Source organism: Phasianus colchicus, chromosome 20 (genome assembly GCF_987193195.1).
Source record: "Phasianus colchicus chromosome 20, bPhaCol1.hap1.1, whole genome shotgun sequence".
Classification (NCBI taxonomy): domain Eukaryota; kingdom Metazoa; phylum Chordata; class Aves; order Galliformes; family Phasianidae; genus Phasianus; species Phasianus colchicus.
In genome coordinates this window covers 10,509,112-10,532,450 of record NC_143455.1, presented here as the reverse complement: position 1 = coordinate 10,532,450, position 23,339 = coordinate 10,509,112, and the positions used below count along the sequence as shown (strand labels likewise).

Here is a 23,339-nt window from a genome sequence, read left to right as displayed (position 1 = left end):
ATGACTCCAGAGAGCAACCAGGAGGAGAAAGAGAGCTTGTGCTGGCAGAATAGAGTCGCTCAGCCGTAAATCGCCTTTAAAACAAGCCATTATCCCATTACATCTCCAGCATGGATCCTCAGCCTGGGATTTTTACTGATTGTCTTAACCCGGTTTTTAACCTCCATAAAACAAATTGAATTTTTAAGAATAGGAGTGGTAATTATTTTTGGAAAAAACACTATTACAAGTGATCAAGGGACCACACTCTTCATAGCTGGCTGGGGATGGCAACGTGTGCTGATTTCTGGGTTCACGTGCCCTGTGGCTCCCCTCCTTTCCTCGGCAGCTCAGTCGCATTGGGCAGCTCATGGTGGGACACGTCCCTCCTGCCCCTGCCCACGGCTCCCCGTGCGCTGCTCAATCAGATGCACATTTTTCATCTTTATTACGGCGGCTGTTTTTAGTGGAAACCAAATGTCTTCTTTCCGTGTGCTGGGCTCTGACCAGGCAGGGTTAGACCAAAGGGCCTTGAATTTTCTTGCATGGAGCTCAAAGCGTGGGGAAAGGGCAGGCAAGGCAGGGTTACAGAGCACGCCCTGCCCCGCTGCGTCTGCTGGGATGTCCTCAGCTGGCAGCTGCCTCTCTCTGTGCCCCGAGATGCGAACTCACTGCGAATCACTGCAGCACATGGATCAGAAAATATTGCTGAGATTGGTGAAATGGCTCTCCGGGTTGAGGAGCTTTCCTTTATGATTTTCCCCTGACATTTTGGGGTTTTCTTAGCCCTTCTGTGAGCCTTGGCAGAGTCAGAAAAAAAATGTCATTATTTGGTTAAATTGAAAAAAATAAATTAGAACTCCCTTACCAATGGAAGAAAAAAAGAACTCAACTGTTATTCAGATCAAAGCAGTCCTAAATATGCCCTTCTGCAACAAAACTTAACAAGCTCTCCTTGCTGGATGGTTTTGATTGCTGCCACACAGAAATAAAGGCAGTGTGAAGGCTGCCTTTGGATCTCCCAGGCTCCCGTTACATTAGTGCTGCTCTCCTCACAGAGGTTATCTGGAATTTCCACTGCTCAGGATCAGGCCCTGCCTGCTCTTCTCCCCTGAAGTACAAAAAAAACCCAGGGGAATAAAATCTGTTCTTCATGGAACCAGTGTAGTCAGGGAGATCAGCAACACAAACCCACCCAGGCACAGACCTGTACCTCACTGAGCTGAGATCCGCTGCCTGCTGGGTTTGCACGGCAGGACCCGGGGCTGTGGGTCTGTGCTGGGGGATCTGCTGAGCTGGGCTGTGTTATCAGTCCCTGCTTGTGCCAGCTGCAAAACTTCTGTACTCTGCAAAGGGAAGAAAAACCCAAATGCTGAGTGCTCAGCGTGGGATTGAGGAGAGCACCCAATGTGCCCCTCCTCCCAGGGGCAAAATCCCCATTGCAGTCGCAGCTCTGATGCTCTCTGGCTATTGCACTTTTTCCTGTGCCTTTCTACCGCTCTCCCAGACCACCCCAGCCTGCCCCTGCTGCACAGTTAAAACAAAATAATCAGGTCCTGAGCGCCTCTGTGCAGCTTCGAGCTTGCCTGGAGGTCTGTTGCTGCTCATAAAGTGTTTTTCAGCAGTTCCCCCTATCCTTATAATAAATCTTTTATAAATCTAACCCTCTCCCTTACTCCAAGGAGTGCATCAGTCATCCTTTAATGCCAGCTGCCTTTCATCCTGCCCTCAGAACTACATTAATATCTGGAAGTTCTAAAAAAAGAAGCTATTTATCAGCAGCTCTCCTTAGCGGGGGCCGGGGGGGCTGTGCTATGGGGCAAAGGCAGCCAACATCTCTGCATCCCGCTGTGCAGAGGGGGGGCAGCCGGTGGCAGCCATTGGGGCTTTGGTGAAGCCACCAGCAGGCAAATTAAAGAGCAGTTTCTTCTCCCCGACCCCCCCCCGCTCAGTCTTCATTCATCCTGTCCAGGTGTGTTTTATGGACAAATAGATATGATTTAAATAACATAATTGATATATGGCTGGGAGCATAATGCAGGCTTGAGCAGCAATCAGGCTGATTGTGCGCCGTGGATGTGTGTCTGGACCTTGCAGAGGAAGCGTTTGATGGGACTTGGGCTGGAAGCGCTCGCTTTTCATTTTGCAAACATCTTGCATTTGGCACAGATATTCAGACCGTGCCCTTCCACCCGTGGAAATGTGGAGTCATTCCTCTGCTTCAGATTCCCGTGGCTGTGCTCTGGGACAGCTCTTGGCCCCTCAGAGCAGCGCTGTGCTGCCCTCGTGCTGACACGCCGAGTGGGGCTGCGATGGAAGATCGCTTTCTGCCTTTGTTATCTGACTGAGCCCATGAACTGCGAGCTGCAACAATTAGACAAACCCCAAAATATCCTTGGCATTAGAATTGGACAAAAGGAATAGAAAGAAGCATTCTGTGCTGCTGACGCATTACCATTCACTACAAATCCCCATGATAAATACCAGAACTGCTTTGAATACTGGATACTCCTGGAAAGCTTCCAGCTTGCAAAATGAACCGGACGGAGCCGCAGCGATGCTCCGTGTCCTGGGGCAGCAATCCCTGCTCTGCCTGCGACTTGGAGCAGACATCAGAGTTGATCCATTTATTTCCTTTTGTTACATCTATGGATAATTCAGCGGAGCGGGCTGCTGGGAGGGACAGCACAGCCCCAGGATGCGTGCTCTATTAAATATAGTTCAGAGTAAGGGGAGCAGTTCTGCCTCCTTGTCTGGAGTTGGAAAAAGAATGTACAAACAGCCCTAATGCGGCCAGAACCACTGGTGTGCTGTGCTTGGGGTGTGCTGGCTGGAAAGGGGGGAAATGATGAGGAGCTGAAGGAAGGTGATAGGAAAACCCAGCTGGTTTGTTCCTCAGACCTCTCCTTTTATTTTCACAACCTTGTTTTCATTCCACGAAGAGTTCAGGTTGTCACCAAGTGCTTTCATTAAGGTGGGCACTACACTAGCAATTACCCATCGCTAATGAGACCCCTGGCTGAGTGCATACACTAGCAAAAAGTGTTGCCTCCATTCCACTCAATTACCCTAACAAATCCCATTTTTAAGTCCAGAGTACCTCAAATTGCTAACAGTTTGACTCCAAGTGAGGACAGAATCCCCCCTTCCCCATTTCCAAGATGAAGCACATGCAGTTCTGGAGCCCTGCTCCTTGGGCATCATATGTGGGAGTGGGGAAATAGGGGTAATGAATGAGCAAGAACTCATTTTAAGTTGTCCGTGAACACGAAATGCTGCAGTGACGCTGCATGACTGCTCTGTGGGTTCACCTCCTGGCCTCCCTTTGGACACCCAAGGTGAGAAGACCTAACCCTGAGGCTGCTGCAGCCTGGACCAGGCGTTTCCTCGGCGCTGGATGTTCTTGTCTTCCACTTGATCTGTTGGCCAAAGCATTACAGTCTGCCCTCCTGCCCTTAAACAACCTTGCCAATGGTCTCAAATATGTGTGGCTGGGGGTGCACTGTGGTTTCAAGGAGGAATTAATTCAGGGGAGTTGGATGACCAGTGCTCAGCCAGGAGGTCAGACAGGCCACGATGTTCCCTTCTGCCTTCATAATCCATGGCCTGATTTGGTCATGCTGGATGAGAGGCAGATGCTTGCCATTGTGTTCCTGCACTGAAATGCAGCTTCCAAATGGTTTCTTTGGCTTTCCAGTGGTGTGTAGACATAGGGCTTGGCCCAGCAAGCAGCAGGAACACCTCAGAAGATTCAGGTAAGCATCTGCTGAGAAGCCAGAGGGTCTGTGGCTGAGCTGAGCAGGTTGTGGGTCCTCTCGGATGAGGGTTTTACTTGCCATCTCCATCCCTTTAGGTTGCCACGTGCTGGATGCACTGTGCACAGCAGGCAGGAAGATGTGACCATGGGGGTTCATGGCACCAGCACTGCTCTAACCCTAATCCTACAGGTCCTTTAGGGGAAGGCTGTTTTCCTTTGGTTTTACTGAGTGGCTGGGGATATTTGTTTAGTTAAAAATTTCCCTGAGTCCTTTGCTTGGGAGATCTGGGGGCATTAACTCTTCTCTCTGCTTTTCCTCCTGGTACATCTTTGTTCTCCGTTTTCCTCCTAGAGCAAAAGGGACCGCATGAAGGCCTGGGTGCGGGCACGTCTCCCCACCTGCTGCAAGGAGAGGGACTCCTGGTCCATCTATGTCTTTGCTCCTCATTCCAGGTAAGGCAGCTTGTGTGGCAGGGTGTGCTGGGCACCGATGCCTCAGAGAAATCTAACTTTGCACACAGTCAGTGCACACTTAGAACACAAAGGATCCTCCTTGCCCTGCCAAAACCTCCTCTCAATGCAGACTTCTCTGTCCTGCCTTTTCTCTCTCTTCTCACCCCGTGGACCTGAGCACTGCCCTTCCTAAAGCCCAGCCGTGGGCTCCAAGATCCCAAACCCATTCTCTGGATACTGCCCACACATAATGAGAGTTTCCTGCATTTGAGCTGATGGGCCCTGGGCAGCCTTTGGGTTCATTCATACAGAGATTAGAGAGATTTTCAGAAACAGACTTAGGGGAATGTAATATGGTATTATAAATCCTGGGTCAGTGTACAACCATCTGTCACCATAAATAGCTTCTGTTCCTTCGGTCGTGTGCGCTCAGCCCTTACACTGGAGGTACTTAGAATCACAGAACGGTTGGGTTGGAGGGGACCTGAAAGATCATTCAGCTCCAACCCTCTGCCATGGGCAGGGTTGCTAACCACTAAATCAGGCACCAGACCAGGTTGTCCCAGACTCCATCCAAGCATTTCTTCCTGTATATAAGCTAAAGCTGAACTCCATGGAGCAGGCAGGGCTCAGACCCACACCTGGCTGCCTGTCTGAGCTGTGCAAGCAGCTGCCGTGCTTTGAGCAAGACTAAGTCCCCCATGAATGTTGCTGGGGCTGGAAATCTGTGGTTCTAATTTGAAATCGATCTTTGCAGCTTGAGTCCTTTTCTATTCATACCCAGATGTGCCTGCAGCATGGGGCTCTGCCAGGGAGAGGATTGCAGAACTGTGGCTCTTCTGCTTTGCAAACAGGGAGCTCAGTTCCCTGGCTGTGCTGGAGCTGCAGGAGCGTGCTGTGCTGTCCCCACAGCTGAGTGCTAACAGCCTGTCTGTGCGCTGTCTTCTTTTCTCGTTTCTTGGCAGGTTCCGTCTGATGTGCAATAAAATCATCACGCACAAGATGTTTGATCACATCGTTTTGGTGATCATCTTCCTCAACTGCATCACCATCGCGATGGAACGACCCAAAATCGAGCCTCACAGTGCTGTGAGTTTGAGTTTAATGTTTTTCGTGTTCTTTGTGGAGGCAGCACGTGTGGTTCAACCCCTGCTGCTGTGCATGTGGGCTCACACTTTTCTTTTGGAAGTGCAGAGCCGCCAGAGTCCGTGCAGAGGTGGGTATGGGGTAGGTACAGGGTGATGCTGTGCCAGCGAAGGCTTCTCCCCTCCTCCCGCTCCACGTGCTGCTGCTGCTCCTGGCCCTCCTGGTTCACAGAACAGGAGCAGAGCTCATGGCCTGCCACACATCGAGGCCCCCCATGCAATATCCCATTTCTGCAAGTACGATCAAGGCTTTAACACATGGCACAGGCACGACATCTGTCTCTGTTTCCTTCTCTGATCAACCTTCATTTCTTCCATCTGTTGTTCGCGGGCACGTATGGATGGTGAGAAGGGAACAGGGGAAGGCATTCATTTTGTACTTTTCTCTCCCCTTTGTCTATCATCTTTGCTGTGACAAAAGAAAAACTGGATTGACATGTGCACTGTAATTCCATTCCCCTGAACCATTCTGGTTTAATAAACTGTATAGAGATTTTTCAAGCCAGACCCTCACAGCACCCACTTCCATCACTCAGAGGGGCAGAACCATCCGTTGCTCTTTTATTTTAGCATAGGCTGTGGCTGAGATGTATGCTGGGCTCTTGCTGATGTATTCCAAAGACTGCTCATATCGCAATCGTATAGAATCGCGGTTTGTTGTCGTAGGCGTGTCAGGCTGTTCATTTTCATGGATCTTCAATGTTAGACCTCAAAACCGGAGTCTTGGCTGCTCCGTGCCTATTTTAAGCTTTCCTCATAGTCCTCTTTACTGAATTAGAGGTCCCTCCCCTACATCCATTTTTTTCCTTTGATTATCACGCAGCCACGATGCATCACCTCGCAGCTGTGAGATGAGAGCAGGGCTCCCTGCCAGCCAACGTGGCAGGAGGAAATCACCCCCTGCTCCCCAGATGGGACACCCTGGAGATCCCATGGGCTTCCTTGAGCCCCTTGCCGTGTCCCATGAGACCTGCCAGCTCTGGCTCTGAGGCTGCCGTGGGGCATCCCTTCAGACCCCTTTTCTCTAGGCCAAACAACCCCCTCTAGACACTTCATGATCTCTGCAGCCCTCCTTCGGCACTCCATCCTAGCTGTATATCCTGTTTGTACTGTGGCACCCAGAGCTGCACACAGTGCTCATGGTGGAGTGGCAGTGGTGTGGTGCAGAGCAGACAATTCCTTCCCTTGCCTGGCTGGTAATGTAGTGCTTGGTGCAACCAGCAGCACCAGGAGTATCAGTCTGTAGCCAAAATGAAACTGAAGTGTGGCATCCAGGGCTGGAGCTGAGCTTGAGCCATGGTGTGGGTGCAGCAGAGAAGAGCAGGGCTGCCAGTAGCAGTGCCCATGCCCTGCTCACAGGGACAGACCTCTCATCTGGAAACCCAGAGTTAGTTTAGCTTCAGTTGGTTAAAATAATTGTCCTTTGCCTCTCTGAGCTGTGGATTTTGTAGCTGCTTCACACAAGGTCTCATTCCCTGCCCCAGTTTCAGCTGGCTTATCAGAACGGGATGCTGCTGCCAGCCAACACGCACTCCCCATCTCAGAGTGCACGACATGGGCTGCAGAGATTATCCTCCAACACAGCCACGTGCTCACCAGGGAGGGCTGTAATATCCTCGTCTCTCCCCCACACTATTGTTGTTTTATCTCCAGCACCACCGGCAGTTCCCTGTCCTTCCCCACGCACCGCCTGCCCTGCAGCACTCCTTTGTGTGCCCGGCAAAGACGGTTCCTATCGCAGCTCCTGCAATCACGCTGCAGGGCCAGGGCCTCATTAATTATGGGCCCAGGATGGAAACAAACTGCTCTGTGGTTCCTGAGTCACTTTCAGTAAATCATGATCTGGCAAGTGAGAGGGTTGCCAAGGTGTTTTGTCCTGTTTGAATTGCATCTCATTTTGTTCGAGAGATCTGCTTCTCTTACAGGATTGCTCTGTAGGGAGCAGTAGAAATAAATCCCAAATTGTTATTAGCAGAACTGGGGCTGGTTCAATTGTATGCATACGGGCATGCTCACCACTTTCTTCCAACTTCCACCTTCTGCTGTCCATTTCTCAGTGCAGGCAATCAGAGATTGCTTAGGGATTAGGGAGAAGTGTAATTTATTTAATGATCATCATTAAAAGGAAAGGTTTCTGCTAACTACAGATAGGGAGCCAGGCCGTGGTCTCATCTGTAATCACTAGCTGCCATTGCGGCACAGCGGCAGCGAGAACTGCACGGTCTGGTGGGCAGTGCAGGGACCGGGAGATGAGATGAGGCTGCTGGGCTCCCTGCCCAGCTCCAGCCCATGGCTCTGGGCAGGAGAACGACCCTTTGGGGCAGCTTCAGCTGGTGGCAGCCTCCAGAGCTCCGCTGGCTTCGGTGGAGCCGGGACAGGTCCTGGCAGCCACGCTGCAGCCTCCCGGGGCCCTGCTGGCCTTGCAGCACAGCCACGCTGACATTGACTTCATGTACTGGGAATTGGGAGCGTGGTGATATTTGCACTGTGCAGTGACGTCTGCAGTGAGGGGCAGAGAGAGATTTGCCAAGGGGGTTCCAAGGGCAGCCGATGTCCCTGTGCCTGCTGGGGGGCAGGTGGCAGTTCGGGGGCAGGTGGTGGTTCTGGGCTGCAGTGGGCTCTGAGGGCAGGGGGCCCGGTGCTGCCGCCCCTCCCCGCGCTGCTGACACGGCTGCAGGCAGCACAGAACCACTGACAGCATTTGTCTAAAAGCGTCGTGTAAAGCGTTGTCTCTCCTTTCCTCTTCCACAGGAACGGATCTTCCTAACGCTCTCTAACTACATCTTCACAGTGATCTTCCTGACTGAGATGACAGTTAAGGTAAATGAAGCTGGAGGGGAAGCGTGCCTGTGTGATATTAGTGATGTTTTATTGCAGTGGGTGTGCAAAACCCCTAGGTTTGCCAGCGATGAGGGAGGTGAATGTTTTCATCTCCTGAACCATATTCGAATGCCCACCACACGCCTTATGCTGAGCGCATTTTGCATCGAAACAATCTCACTGAAGTTGCTCTTGATTTACACCATTATGGGATGCTTCAATTCAGCAGTCCTCCCCTATTCAGCAAAGCTCTCCAGCACATGCTTAGCCTCAGCCATGCATGTAAGTCCCATTGTCTTCAACAACCCATTGTCCTCACAACCTTAGCAGCTCTGTGCCTTCCTGAGCATGCAGAGACTCGAGCACATTGAAACATTGCGCTGGGTTTGAGGTGGGAGACTCAGAAACACATTGCTGTAAATCTCTCTTGTGTAATTCATAATGATCTCGCAGAACAATTGCTCTCTGGAAAGCCTCTGGAGTTTCCATGTTTGCAAAGCTTGTAAATGGTTGCTTGGGTCAGCCACTCAGCACCTGTACTCCAGGAATCTGTAGAAATAAAACACCATCCAACTTTATACGCCAGAGCAGAAGTTGTTAGCAACACTTCTGTGCAGTGTGTCTGAGCTGCATTAAAAATGCAGCAGGTGTAAGGGACGATGTGGGGTATATCTGCAGAGTTATTGTACAGTCCTTGAAATACAACACTTTGCTGATTTGTCTAATTAGGCTTCTATACTGGGAAGCAAATGGACTTGCAGACTCATATCTGTGAATAATGCATTCTCAGCAGGTTGCTAACTGGGAGAAAAGCATCAGATGCAAAAGTTGTAATTTGTTGCACCTTGTTGTTCGGGCAGGTGGTGGCACTGGGATTGTGTTTTGGGGAGAAAGCCTACCTGAAGAGCAGCTGGAACGTGCTGGATGGGGTGCTGGTCCTCATCTCCGTCATCGACATCCTCGTCTCAATGGTGTCGGACAGCGGCACGAAAATCCTGGGGATGCTGAGGGTGCTGAGGCTGCTGAGGACACTGCGGCCCTTAAGGTGAGCAGAGGGTGAAGGAGACCTTATGGAGCACGGGGGCCGTGCAGCAGTTATGCAAGGGAAGGGACAGCGTTCTGCTGAGCCCTCAGCAGCTCCGGGCTCTTGCGGTGCTTTGGGAGCAGCCCCACGTGCAGCAGTGAGCTGATCGATGCCTCTTCTGCTCATTAAAACACACATCCCCTGCTATTTGTGTTCTCATTTGCTCTGTGCAAAGTGCAGCTTAACAGCTTCTCCCCCTTTCCTTCAGGCAGTCAATGGCTTTTGTAACACAGGAGGAAATTAGTAGCAGGTGGCAGATCATTTGTAAGGAAACAGGGACTGAACTGCTGCTTAACCTAGAATGCAAGGAACCTTTTCCCCTCCATTCCCCGCTAATTTGAAAATGTCCCTGGTGTGGTGAAAGCAGTTCCATCCCTGGCAGCAGCACCCCCTGACCAGAACCACCCCTTCCTACAGGTATGGCTCCTGTCCTGTACCCCAAGCTCAAAGGTTTTGCTCTGTGCTCAGTGCAGTCCCTCTTTAATGCCACTGTTGCTGCTCTGGTTATGCAGCAGCTTATTAACCTTCCTGCTCGAAGCACCTCTGTGCGCCTGTCGTATCTTCCTTCATAAAAGGTTCACTTTGAGTCAAGATTTTCACTTTTATGACAACAAAAAGGACCCTGCTTCTGACAGAAGATGTTGTTTTACTGCTCTGGTGTGAATAATAAGTCTAAATAACAATGGCCACGCCCATGCTTAGGTGTCTTTCAAATCTTCTCAACAGCTGTGGAAGGGAACTGTTGAAGTGGGCAATGTGCATGTTGTGACTGGTGAGTTCTAGGACACGAGCTGCTTTAATTGCTTTTGTCTGGACAGAGCTCACTGCGCTGTGGTTCATCTCTGGACATAGGCAGACTTCCTATCTGACTCAGATTCAGACCTTATTTTTTTGTGTGTCCCACAGCATTTCCACGTCAGCTGTTGTTTCTGGGGGGAGTTTCTGCCCTCCTTTTGAATTGTAGGATTTGCTCCGCTTTTCTGATCTGGCTGATTTTTGACCCAAAATACAGAATAACCTGGATACCTCTGGGTAAAAGCAGGATCAGCTTCCCATCTCCGACTGTGGGATGCAGTCCTCTGCAGCCACGCAGGTCTGTGAGCAGTCTGCAGTCGTGGGGAACAGTCCATCGAGCAGCTGCGGGGTGGAGGAAGAGCTGCCATCTGGAGCATGTGCAGGGTTAGACCCTTCCTCTGCTATTCCATTCCTGCTGGCATTTGATATGTTTTCTCAAGAGAGCGTCTGAGTGTTTTCAACCAACATACGGCTTCATACTACAAAGGAAATGTAAAAAGACAGCAACAAGCCCTTTCTCTAAATATGTTCGCAATCAGTTCTATTCCCCTGTAATTAGATTTGTAGGAAATGAAAAAGCAGCCATCAAACTAGGGGCTTTTCAGTAAGTCGTAAATCTCGGCATGTGGAAACCCATCTGCCTCAGCGCCGCACATCTGCGCTGCCCCGCGCGGCTCTGCCCAGCCCTCCTGCACCGCCGCTGCCGCGGGGCTCCAACCTCCCCATCGCTGCCCCGCGTCTGCAGCTGGACTGATGTGGGATGGCAGGCAGCACTTTGCTCCCCGTGTTGAGATGGAGGCCCCTCTGGACACCGAGCCGTGGCTTTTCCTTTCCTGGAAAGTAGCTGCTCACCCTCAGCACCAGTGAAGGGACCTGGCTGCCCTCTGTGCTTTCTTCCCGTGGGCAGTAAGGAGGACGCCGTCAGAGAGGAGTCACTGAGCTCAAAGGCAGGGACAGCCCTCTCACCTTGGCTTTGGCTGTTCTGCTTGCTAATCGGAAGGAGTTCTTGCAAAAAGACCTGCCTTGTTTTGTCTCATTCTCTCCTGTGAAAACAGCCCTGCTGCTTTATGCAACACTCAAAGCCACGCGTGCTTTTGCCATTGGCACAGACATAATGCCATGCGTGCCAGTCATGGGCTTTTGACTGCATGATTGATTATCAGCGTCCAGACTGCATCCATGAGCATTCCAGCCCAGTTTTATGACCAAAATTCCAAAAATATATTCACAAAGGAGTGACATTCAAAGATGTTTCCATGACCCTCTGATGTTTCAGCCAGTAGAGAGATTGCTTATACAATAACATTCCTTCCTAATGCGTTCAACCTGCTCATGTTGGGATCAAGTGTTGTAGCTTAAGATATAAGAGAAATCAAGACTGAAACTGTATTTACAATTAATCTGGTTGGACTTCAGTGCTGTTTTACTGCCTACAGAGCCTGGGCTTTGGCTTTCAAAGCAGATGGATAAATTATTCACTCTTCATACCATCGCGGTATCAAATAGTCATTTCATAGACTCTATCGTATCATCTATCACCTCTGCTATTTTCCTTTTTTTTTAATCTGTGGAGGAAGGTCTCCATTAATGTTGATCTGCTATTTCATCTAAGTGCTCCTTCTCCATCTGAGTGCTCTATTCAGGCTAGCAGGCTTAAAGGCAGCAAATGCGATCCAGCTGGGTGAGGAGGGCAGTGGTTTCGGAGTGTGTCACAGGGGTTTAACAGCACTGTGAGTGCTGAGACGGCAGATCCAGGAGGAATGTGAACTGAACAAAAAACGGCCTAACTTCAGCTTCCCCATTTTTCATATGCTTAATGCAGACTGAAATTGTCCTGCATGCCACACCGGTGACTGGCGTGACTGGAAGTTTCCAAATCAGCCGCATCCTTCAGCAATAAATTGCAGGAGTGGTGGGTCAGATAATACAGGTTTGCAAGCCTGATATCAGCAGGATCTCAGGCAATATTGATGAGGTGCAGGGATGCTGCGTGTTGACATATTGGAGCTGACACTAATAATCTGGCAATGCTGAGAATTTCACTGGCACTTCTTTGAGTTATCAGACTCTCCAGAGAGCAGGCAGGAGTCTGCATGGACTCGCCTCGACGTTGGATCAGACCGTCGTTTTGAGGCAGCTCCAAGATCTGAAGGTTTTCATTAGTAAGAACTATTATTTTTCAAAATCTTTTCAAAGCCTTCTCTCCCTGTAGGGCTGGAAACAGCACTGGCACGGAGCTGGGATGGTGGCAGCTTTTACCCGCATGCATTCTTGTTTGAGGAATTCCCCGGTTGATCAGAACTCTGAGAGCAGCCAAACGCTGCAGCTTCTCAGCCCTTTATTCTCAGTACACGCGACTTTGCTGAGCCAGATGAGCAACCTCCTCCTTCTCTGCTGGATACCAAACAGCCTACCACAAGGGAAATCACTTTATTATTTCTAGAATAGGTTTTCTTAATAACTGTTGGAGAAAATTATCACCTTTACACTCTGGAGACTAAATTTTGCCCTTTTTCCCCAGAATTTAAGGATGTTCCAGTAGTTAGACCAAAGGCCTTCAAGTCAGAAGACCTGACATCCATCCCTGCATAGCTATGGGCAAAAGATCCCAGTGTGTCCAGTGTCTATTGCAGTCCCTGCCTGCAAGCTGCCTGCAGACCTCTCAGAACACAACCCGTGCTTCTCCTATGCCTCAGTTTCCCATCTGTAGTATTGCAGCGGTAATATTTCACTCAGGACAGCATAAGGGTAACGTGTGAGGGATGGCAAACATCTTCAAAACATCTGAGGATCCGGAAGAGAGATTCAGTCTTGAGTGCCTGCACGAGGGGCACAGCATCCCCCGGGGCATCTCAGCCTGCGGTCCTTCTGCTCCCTGAGCCCCCAGCCCCTCCTCAGCTCCTGCAATACCGCAGCTCTGAGATGCTGGAATTAAGGAGCCATAAGAGCTACCTGAGAGAGACACCCACGCTGCGAGTAGCAGCAGCATCTGCCTCTTGTGTGTCGCTGGGAAGGGAGCAGATGAAAATACCACCATCTGTTTCTTTTTTAAAAAGATAATTGACGATTTACCCTTGACATGTAGTGTAAATATTTAACCAGAAAAAAAGGGAATAATTGTTAGATTTTCGGGATACTGTTCAATGCCAACAGTCTCTGAAGGAGCCGCTCCCTGCCCTCCGTCTGCTCAGGCTGTGGGGCAGGACGGGCTCGCAGCGCTCGGCCGCAGTCCTGACACCCCATGGCCGGGCCGTGCACGTCGGGCACCGGGATGTGTCCGTGGGGACCTCTGCTGGGAGCACCGGGACCAGAGAGGGGGAGAGAGGAGAAGGAATTGGATTCTGTCCAGGCGACAGAGCTCCAAGCTGTGCTCCAGGCAGTGCAGCTGCATTTGGGGCCAAACGGCAGAGGCGGTGAGAAGACTCGATGGCAAAAGAGAGAAGCAGGCAGCAACAAGCAGGCAGGAAGTTTTAGTGGCTCCCGTCAGCACCAAGCACTGGGAGCAGCCCCCGGCTCCCTCCTTCCCTCTCCTGCTGCAGAAGCTATTTCTGCTTTGGGAAAGCACAGCTCAGAATCACAGAATCATCAAATCTCCTGAGTTGGAAGCTTCTGTGGCAGAGTACAGAGCCAGCAAAACGCTGAGCTCCGGCTGGCAGCGGGAGAGAGGCACGCAGCCCCATCAGTGCCTTCATCAGTGCTCCAGCTCTGCACCTCCGTGGCCGTGAGCCTGAACACCTCGTTCATCTTCCCAGCGTGGAGAGATGCGCTTCAGCCAGTGCACATCAGCCTTGTTCTTTCATCATAGCATGGCCTTTGAGAGTGAAGTACAGTTTCTCCTCTTTTATATAGATATTCTACCATGCTCCTGTTGTGATGTGCTCATTATTCTTCCCCACCTTCCCATGTAGCCTAGAATGTTATGCAGTAGCTGGCAGAGTGCAGCTGCAGAAAGGTTGGGTGCCTGTGATCTGGGGACGTTCCTCTGGATGCCAGCAATGGTTCCATTTGGTGGGTGCAAAGCTGAGCCCTGGGCACTGAGGGGCTCTCTGTGGGCTCACACAGGTCCTGGTTGTGGGCACACCGGGTCTGCAGGCAGCTGTAAGAGCGGCTGCTGCATTTCTCCACCAGCGGGGAAGTGAGGAGCTTTGCCTGAAACTACACAGAAAAGCGCTCTGGGAGGATTCTGCGGTCCTGGATGTGCTACAGACATAGAGGTGTGTGCTTGTGCGTGAAGCAAAGCAGGAGGCTGCATCCCAGGGAAGGTGTGGTCCAGGCTGGAAAGTAGAGAGCCCTTCAGAGCAAATTAGAGAAAGAGAAGAATGCCATAATGAGTGGCAATGTAAGAAGCTGATCAGGAAATGGATTGAGGATCGATAGTGGGTTAGATAAAACCATCACTCCAAGCTTGAAAAGTATGAGGCCAGCCCTTATATCTGCTTTTCCTCCCACACTGACCTTCCTGGCTCCTCACGGGTGCTCTCCTCCTCTTCTCTCACACGTGGCTGTGTGCATAGGCAGAGACCCCTCTCCCTCAACAACCACAGAGGCCAGAACTGCTTCTCCCATCCTGATTTTTGAGTTATTTGCCATTCTTTTCCACATCAGAGGCAGAACTCGACACAAGAAGGACTGACATAGGCTTTGTGCTTCTTTGCCCCCACAGAGTCATTAGTCGAGCCCAAGGACTGAAGCTGGTGGTGGAGACGCTCATGTCATCCCTGAAGCCCATTGGGAACATTGTGGTCATCTGCTGTGCCTTTTTCATAATCTTTGGGATCCTGGGAGTTCAGGTGAGTCCCTGTATGCCTCTGCACCAAGACAACAAGTGTACAGGCCCTGGCTGGTCTCACAGTTGGCTGTTTGTACCACTGGGCACCCTTCTGAAACCAAAGCTTCCTGGGGAGCTCTTCCTTCTAGCAAGGAAGCAGCAGCATTCCCATAATTAGTCAGCCATTCAGAAGTCACTAACGAATACAGCCTAACAACAGTGAGCAGCCACGTGCATTGCTAGCAGTAGCTGAAGTAGCAGTGATCAGAGCCACGGAGCAGCACCAGCTTTGTCTCTTTGTGGCTCCATCAAGGTCCTGTGCCCATGCTCAAGAAATGCGTGTTGGTTTTGAATCTGTAATTGTGCCATAGTTAATGGCCCAGGATGACTCAGACCCAAGGGCTTAAGCAGCTCTTGGTCCCACCTCAGCAGCACAGTGTGCTCTTTCTGGTGCTCTCAAAACATTTGCTTCCGAAGTGCCAGTCGTGGCTGCGTGTCACTTGATGTGCTGGACTTTCTTGAAGCTTTCCCATTGCACGTAGTGGTACAAAAGCCAACAGGACGACCCCCTCAAAGGCACAGAATGGGCTTTCTTCATCACTTCCCCACCACAAGGACTTCTGCTCTGCCTGCAGCAGGACGTAAATCAAACTATTTCTCTGCTTTCTTTCTTCCCCTGGCCACTCCACAGTAGAGCGAGGCCGGAAGCATGACATGTACTGCCAGCAAACCTCAGCTCAGGGGAACTTAAATCCCATTCCTGTTCAGCCTGTGAGATAACACGGGGACATTCCCCTCCACCTTCCTTCTAGGCTTAAAGCCATAGGGAAATAGAAGCTTTCAAGGCTGAAATCGCTGGTGTGTAAACTCCAGAGAGACCTTGACCTGGAGATTCATTCAGATTCTGACAGTTTGTAAAACTGAGAGCTTGCAGAAGCAGAGATTTGCAAGCCTGATTCCTGCTGGCACTGCTAGCAATATCCTCAATCCTAGCAATGCAGGAACCCAGGGGAAAAAGTGGCAGAGTTTCCTGTTTAATTGATTTCTCATTACCTCAGAAGAAGAGATTGTTTCATATAAATGTTCTGACATAACACTGATTTCTCTCTGAAGTTTGCCCGCCCTGTTGCAGACAGCTTTGGGAAGCAGCTCTGCTTTGCTTTCTTTCAGAATAGTGTCTTATGTAATGTTTTTTACTAATATGCTGCATAAATAATAAATACGGCATTGGAAATAAACAGAGGACAGAATTGTGCCATCCATAACCAGGGGCAGCTGGATTGGCTCTGTCACAGCTAACCACCTCCATCCCTTATACTGAGGTGATTCATAAAGCTAAGCATATCTGTAAAACGGTACAAAACTCAGGCACGGGGAAATTGATGCCAACCACCAAAACCTGCAGTGCGCCCTTTGAATTTCCTCCCTACTAATTGTGATTGCTTCCCCTGTGACTTGCTGTCTTCTGTTAAATTGTCATGACTATTGATGTGCTTCAGGGGTAGATGTGAGAAAGGCTGATCTCGTATTCAGGAAGCAAAGTTCTCGGTTAATGCTGATGTGTAATTAGGGGTGAGATGAGGGCCGTAACTCTTTCTATAAAAAGATGATCCCTCCAAGTTACAGTTGGTTTTCCCACGTGAAGGAGATCAAAGTACAGTTGATAGAGCTTTATGTGATGACAATTCAGACTCGGGAGCTTCTAACGGCGTCTCCTCTTAGCCAGACTGCTTCTGTCGTGGTGCTCATCCACGTGTGGATGGTGATTAATCAGACACAAGCAACAGACTGCCAAACCCTCGGCCTTTCCCTTCTGGCAGTGCTGGAAGCTGGAGCTCCGACTGACGCACCGCCAGCAATCAGCATTCTTACAGATCAGGCTCTGCATTTCCAAAGCCAGCGAGGAGCCGTGTTACTGCTCCCACCTGACGGGCATTACGGTCCGGCTCCAGGAGAAATTGTATTTATAGACAATATATTAGAACAGTTGTTTACCTTCCTGCTTAATTAAAACTTTCTGATCTGTGCAAGCTATATCTCCCTTGTCTGCCTTACACATGATAGTGTTTCTCCACGGGAAGATCAGGGAATGCTCTCCTTACATCCAGGAGCTTTATGGTTGCGTTGGATGGCGATTACCTTTACATGCCCAGAAAACATCCTTCTGCTGCTGCGGGTTCCTGAAGGAAACCCATGGAGTAATGTGTGGGTTTATCTTGTTCGCTATTATTTCTACTGATATTCGTCTACAACAGCAGATCAAAACCCATCAGCATCATTTCTCTGTATACCCAGGTGGTGTTTTAAGGAGCAGGTTGCCGAAACAGCAGCTTCTGTCAGCAAATAAACCTGGCTGTCTGGCAGGCTGTGAGCCCCTCTGTTCTGCCGGCATCAATCATGCCTGAAGCAGTCCTCATCCCCTGCCACTGCCTGCAGTTAAGTGCAGGGAAGCTGCTGTTCCTCGGGCGTTTGTAGATCAGGAGTTTGCTTCCCAGGAGCTGCATCTCTCCTGGCTTACAGCAAGGGAAGGAAGGTCAGGGTCAGGTATCAGCACCAGCCTGACGCCTCACACGAGGAATATTTCCAGAGCCCAGCAGTAGTTGGAGAACAGCCTTCAGATCCGCCCCGCTGCAGCACCTCGGCTTCCCTGCAGTGTGTGCAGTTGTGCCCCTTCCGCCCGCCAGCAGCGCAGCTCACGGCTGTGCCCCCGAGTGCCGCCTGTGCTCGGCTGCCACGGCCCCTCACACCGCACTGCCCGGCGGCTCCAAGGCCAGCGCTGCCAGCACTGTTAGCTGGGTCACAGAGCCAACCCACATGCCCCAGCGATGAGCCTGGCAGCAACGGGCTGCAGGCAGCTCTCAGGGCGCCGAACCGAAGCTCCGAATGCCCCACGTGGCGCCCAGAACGGTGTGAAATGACGCGTTTGCTCATTAGGCACAGATCAGGCAGGCTGCTCAGTCAATAACCCACATGAACACGGCGATTTCCTTCGGCTCATCTGGCTGCATGGGCTGTGCAGAATTCCCTGTGAGAAATATCCATCCTCTGCTGAGAAATCCTGTGGTCTGAACCATTACCTTTCCTCTCCTCTTTGTGTGTTTTGCAGCTTTTCAAAGGCAAGTTTTTTATCTGCCAGGGGGAGGACACCAGAAACATCACAAATAAATCGGATTGTGCAGAAGCAAGCTACAAATGGGTCCGGCACAAGTATAATTTTGATAATCTCGGCCAGGTATTAATAGCACGGTAATCTGCTTCTTTGCTCCTTTACCTCCTTGACTTAAAACCTGTGCATTATTATCCCATGGGATTTTCTTACAGGGCACTGCCAGTCACAGTAAATATTCAGTTCACACACAGCGTTCTGTCTCTGTAAATCCCAAAGGTGGTGTTTCCAAGCAGCCACACACTTCTTTTCAGAACAGAACAAGCACATGTGGCTTTGTGGAGTACTTAATTGCTTCACTGCTACATAACAAACCAAATATATCTTGCAGAAGAGCTTGTCTAATAGAGCCGGACACATCCAACCATCTCTGCAACACTGCCTTATTTTAGCTGCATGGTGAGGACTAATTAGCAGGGAGCAGTAGAGACCTGGAGGGTGGAAGCGAAGCTGCTTTGTGTTCAGCTTTGTGGTTTCCGAATTAGCACTCGTTGCTGAACCATGTTCTGACACTGATGGGTTTTTTGCTGCCAGGAGAAACCTTGGGCATCAAAGTGCCCCATTATCAGCCGGGTAATGACGATCTCCAGACAGGAAAGGGCAAAGAGGAGTAAAGTGTTACGAGTGAAAAATCTCTGCTGCAACTCCTTGCAACTCTTCTCTGTGTTTTTCTAGGCCCTGATGTCTCTCTTTGTGCTGGCCTCCAAGGATGGCTGGGTGGATATCATGTATGATGGCCTGGATGCAGTAGGAGTTGACCAGCAGGTATGAGCTGCAAGGAGCCAGAAATGTGGCTAGAACAAAATGGCAGTGGGTCAGGAGGGAGCACAGCGAGGAGCCCAGGGCTTGAAGGCAGCCTTTTCCCTACAGATTGTGCCACACTGTTGTTGTAGTAAGGCCATAGCAGGTGAACGGCACTAGCTGAAGAGAGAAGGCTGGAATTTAGAGCATTCTGGGAGAAAAGAATAGCTCAGCGTGGGTCTGGGTTTTCAGTGAGGGCGACGATGGCTGTAGGGGATGCTGCTGGCAGATCAGACGTGGTTCTGAGAGCACTTTGTGATTTGGGACTGCTCTGCTGAACCAGCTCAGAAGGCTGTGGTTGTCACAGGGAGCAGAGCACACTGCCGTGCTGCGGAGGATTGCCCACTGTCCAGATGATAGCAGCTCTAACCATTTGCTCCTTTTTTTTTTTGAGGTTTCGCTGACATTTGCCTTCCATCCCCTTTGCAGCCAGTCATGAACTACAACCCGTGGATGCTCCTCTACTTTATCTCCTTCCTGCTCATCGTGGCCTTCTTTGTGCTCAACATGTTCGTGGGGGTCGTGGTGGAGAACTTCCACAAGTGTCGGCAGCACCAGGAGGAGGAAGAAGCCAAGAGGAGGGAGGAGAAGAGGCTTCGCCGGCTGGAGAAAAAGAGAAGGAGTAAGGAGAAACAGATGGCTGGTCGGTAGTCTTTCCACATCTTTCTGAGTCCTGCTTGACCTTCCACACAATCCCCTCTCCCTCCCCTCCCTGCCTCGCGTCTGGTGATCATTCTTCCCCTAAAAGCATGTCCAGCTATGAAATTTGCATGAAGGAAGTAGTGTGATTTTAGGCTGAGCAAGGAGACACGGAAGCCTTTTCAATCACTGCGTGATTTGCAACGACCTTCCCATTGGAGGTTATTTAAATTTAAAAAATAATGATAACCAGACCTGGAGCTTCTTGGATGGCAGAGCTCAGTGTTACACAAATAGTGACAACTACAAAGATCTGCAGTGCCGGATGGCACCGTCAATCTTCCAAGTCATGAGCACTGTTGCTGATAACTGGATTCACTATTTGGTTTATTACAGCCTTGTAATGCCACAGTGATGCCACCTGTCCCATTTATCAAGTAGGATTATTTATTGGCATGGTAGCACCACTGCTATTCAAGAGTGTAATAAAATAATGGAGACATCTCGTTCTAGTAATGCTTAAAAACCCCTTAGAGAAACATATCAAAGCATTTGCTTGAGAAATACAGATTAGAAAACAAAAGCGGTGGGGGAGAGTAACTAAGGAGGCAAAATGGCAGTGGTGCAAATTGAATGAGCCCCGAGCTCTGTGTGCACACCTGCAGACCTTCCAGAGGAGGCTTTGAAAGGGAAAGGTGCTCAGCCTCCACTCTGTCAATGGTCTTCTACCTTTGTCTTTGGGCATTGTTTTTTTTTTTTTGTTACTTTTGGTTCAGAGATTAAGGAATAAGTCAGCCAGGTGCCAAAGTCACACATACTCTTCTCACATGGTCTCCTCTGCCCAAAGGTTCTTCCTTCCCTTTGTGTCCGTGGCCTCACTCTTCTCCCCAGTCCGTCTTTGCTTCTCTCTACATCCCCTCTCACATCTCTACCTTTGACAGACTTTGGTACTGTTTAAGAGACTGTCCGATCAAGCACTTGTTCTGAAAGCTGGTGACAATAAGTCAGTTTTTTTTTTTTTTTTTTAATAAACTAGGAGCCAGTTAATAGCTGTGGCAAGCCTAGTTGCTCAGCCACGTAACACGATCGTGTCTCAGCTTCTCTCCGTTCAGCACTCATGCAGCACTTTCCCTTGTCTGTAGGTCCCAGTACCTTCCCAGGTTTTGTAACCAGTAGCATTATCACAGCAGCCTCTGGGCATCAAGGTTTGCTTTATGCCAAGAGCCTGGCTCTCTCGATGCTCAGTGTGAAGATGGAGGCTTCCCTTGGGAGCAATGGAGAGCACTGAATGGGAATTACTGAGTAGCAGCCTGAAGCCATGATCGGGCACCTGGAGAAGGGACACAGGCAGCCCTGGGAGCACAGCTGAAAGCAATTCACCTGTGTGACCAGAAGGTTCCACCCCTCTCTGAGCCTCATTTAAGGGCTGGCTGCCACCAGGAAAGGATCTCTACCTGGAGATTCTTCCTTTTGGAGCATTCAGTGAGCCCTGATGGTTGCGATGGGTAAGAGAATTTTTCTTTCTCTAAGTGAGTTGTGGCTATCAGCCTTTTTTGTTTTTTTTTTTTTAGAACCAGTTTTCTGCAGTCACCTTTCCCTGCACGCACTTCAGACTGCTCTCAGCTGAGTGCAGTACAGGTGGAAGGAGCTGGTGCTGCCTGGGAGCCTCTTTTGGGCAGCACAATTTCCCAAACGCAATTTCAGGCTGATGGGAGAAAATGCTTTTAAACACCAAATAGAAAGATCTGTATTTAAAGTCACTGGAAGGAAGGCACAGAAGGAAAATAAATGTTTAGTTACTATTGATGACCTTATTTATAATGCTAGAGGAACTAGATGATGAGAAGATGTAAGTCTGGGCAGTTTCCTAGCGAGAAGGAATCACAAAACGTTCTTGGAGATACAGTTATTCATTCAGTCCTATGAAATGTCTAATTAAAGAGGCAATAAGCAGCTGCTTTATTGAGGATCAAATATTGCTGAGAATTCAATTGCCATAAAAACCTTAGAAGAGAAAAGTCTGAAGCCCTCCAAATCTCTTCAGAACAGTTTTCCCCATTTGCGTTCAGCCGAACATTGTCTTTAAACGTCCATGTCCAGCTTTGCCTTAGGAGCCCATAGATACCATTGCTTCATCCTGCATGGTGGCAGCTTGCAGGTGATGCCAAGTCAGGGGCTGTACCAGCAGCTGCATGGGGGCTCCTGGCAGGGCATTCTGAGTGTCCCCAGCGCCCACACCCACCCAGATGTCTGTTTTCCATGCAGCCAGATGCAGCCCATCTAACAGTTGTTTTTCTTCATAGACTTTTCAAACGCAGTTCCCCAGTCTGACATCTGCAAAGTGTGTGGGACCCCGGTTTGGTGAGGTGTAGGCAATGCAGTGGCTGCTGCCAGGCGCTGGCCCAGCAGGATGTGTGCCCTACCTCAGGTACCCACTCTGTCCGTCAGGACTGCCTCCTCCTCATCACCAAGCCAGGGCATTCTCTTGGGCTTCCACCATGGGAAAAGCACGAGAGCCCTTCGCTTTTCCCAATGAGCCCCAATGCCTGAGCTGCCCTCCCTGAGATGCAAGGAGAGGATCCTACAGGAGATTCTAAATGGAGGCAGTGCAGAGCCGTAGGAACCTCTGACGGGGAAGGGGAGCCTCGCTGCGTGTCCTGCCGGATGATTAATGCCATTTCGTTCTTTTAGATCTAATGCTGGATGATGTGTTAATGGAGAGCACAGCCAGCGTGGTGCCAGGTACTGGGCGGCTGTGGCGTTGTGTCCCGTGAATGGCAGTGCTGTGTAACTAACTCTGGCCGCGCTGCTCGGAGGCATCCCACTAAACCTGTGTGTGGTGCAAGGCTCGGCGCTTCCCTCGTGGCACACAGCTCTCGTTCTGACTGCAGGTCTGCCGGCCTGGCTCAGGACTCACACTTGCCAATCCTTAATTTGTCCAATGGTCATCTTATGTTTTTCAGCCATCTTTTTTTTTTTTCTTCTGGCTTTAGTTGAAGCACTGTCAGACTTCTCATGGCTTTTCTTTGTGTTTTTTTTTGTTTGTTTGTTTAGTTTTATTTTAGAGAATAATGACTGGACTATGAAAGGGATCTTTGATTTGTTTACTCTGGCTTTCCAACCACAGGCTGAGGAGTGTGAGTGATTTACAGGAGTGTCTCTGGAAGGCAGGGCCACAGAGGGAGAGCATTTCATTCTTTCTCCACCCTTGCTCCACACAGGGAGACACAGTATTCAGCAGGATAAGATCCAGGATCTTCCCCACAGTGACCTCCAGCAGGACTGGGAGAAGATGATTAATGTCCCTTCCAACCCAACTGCATGATGCTATGATGTGGGGATTATCTGTAGTTCTACCAAACCCGTGAGTTCCTCTCACTGATTGAGAGCTGCTCCATCCGCAGGGCATCTCCTGGGTTAAAAAGAGTAAAGATGCAGCCTTGTGCCCTCTGCAGGACTCGGGCCATGCCCTGCCCCCCCGACCCGCCATGCCCTGCCATCAGTCTGTCTCCTTTTACTGTCAGAAGAAGCTTTGATCAGCCAAGTGTTTTGTTTGATTTGTATCTCACGAATATTAGCCTGAATAATTAAAGAGGCGCCTACGTAGAAACAAACATAGCTATAATTTCCAACAAAAATAATGTCCTGGGATAACTGTGTTAAAGCTCTCACCTGTGAGAAATCCATCCACCTGTCAGCCATTGCACAGAGCACGCATTGAGTAGCAGCTGCAAGGTGAGGGCTGTTGGCTTTGGGACGAAGGACAGCTGTGGGGGCAGAGGTTCCCACCTTTGTATTTCTGGGGCTGTGGTGGAAGTTACCACAACATGCTTTGGTCGATCCCTTCCCGCTGCCATTCCCGGTGTTTTTATTTCTGTGCCTTCATTCTCGCCCTCCTTGGCAGGCCCTGTTCCTCCTGCAGTGCTGGCTGT

General features: G+C 50.0%; 1 protein-coding gene across 13 annotated transcripts in view; it reads left to right on the top strand.

The window, feature by feature from the left end:
* CACNA1G (calcium voltage-gated channel subunit alpha1 G) overlaps positions 1-23,339 on the top strand; it is a 105,061-nt gene that overhangs the window by 56,991 nt on the left and 24,731 nt on the right. For 6 of the 13 annotated variants that reach the window (XM_090122083.1, XM_090122080.1, XM_090122086.1 and 3 more), the window contains 9 exons: positions 4,089-4,189; positions 5,155-5,278; positions 8,086-8,154; positions 9,015-9,199; positions 14,697-14,823; positions 17,908-18,033; positions 18,643-18,732; positions 19,198-19,411; positions 22,099-22,149. In XM_090122083.1, coding sequence (XP_089978209.1) covers positions 4,089-4,189; positions 5,155-5,278; positions 8,086-8,154; positions 9,015-9,199; positions 14,697-14,823; positions 17,908-18,033; positions 18,643-18,732; positions 19,198-19,411; positions 22,099-22,149 — 1,087 coding nt within the window. The remainder of the gene's footprint in view (positions 1-4,088; positions 4,190-5,154; positions 5,279-8,085; positions 8,155-9,014; positions 9,200-14,696; positions 14,824-17,907; positions 18,034-18,642; positions 18,733-19,197; positions 19,412-22,098; positions 22,150-23,339) is intronic. The other 7 variants (XM_090122085.1, XM_090122081.1, XM_090122090.1 and 4 more) reach the window with 3 other exon arrangements.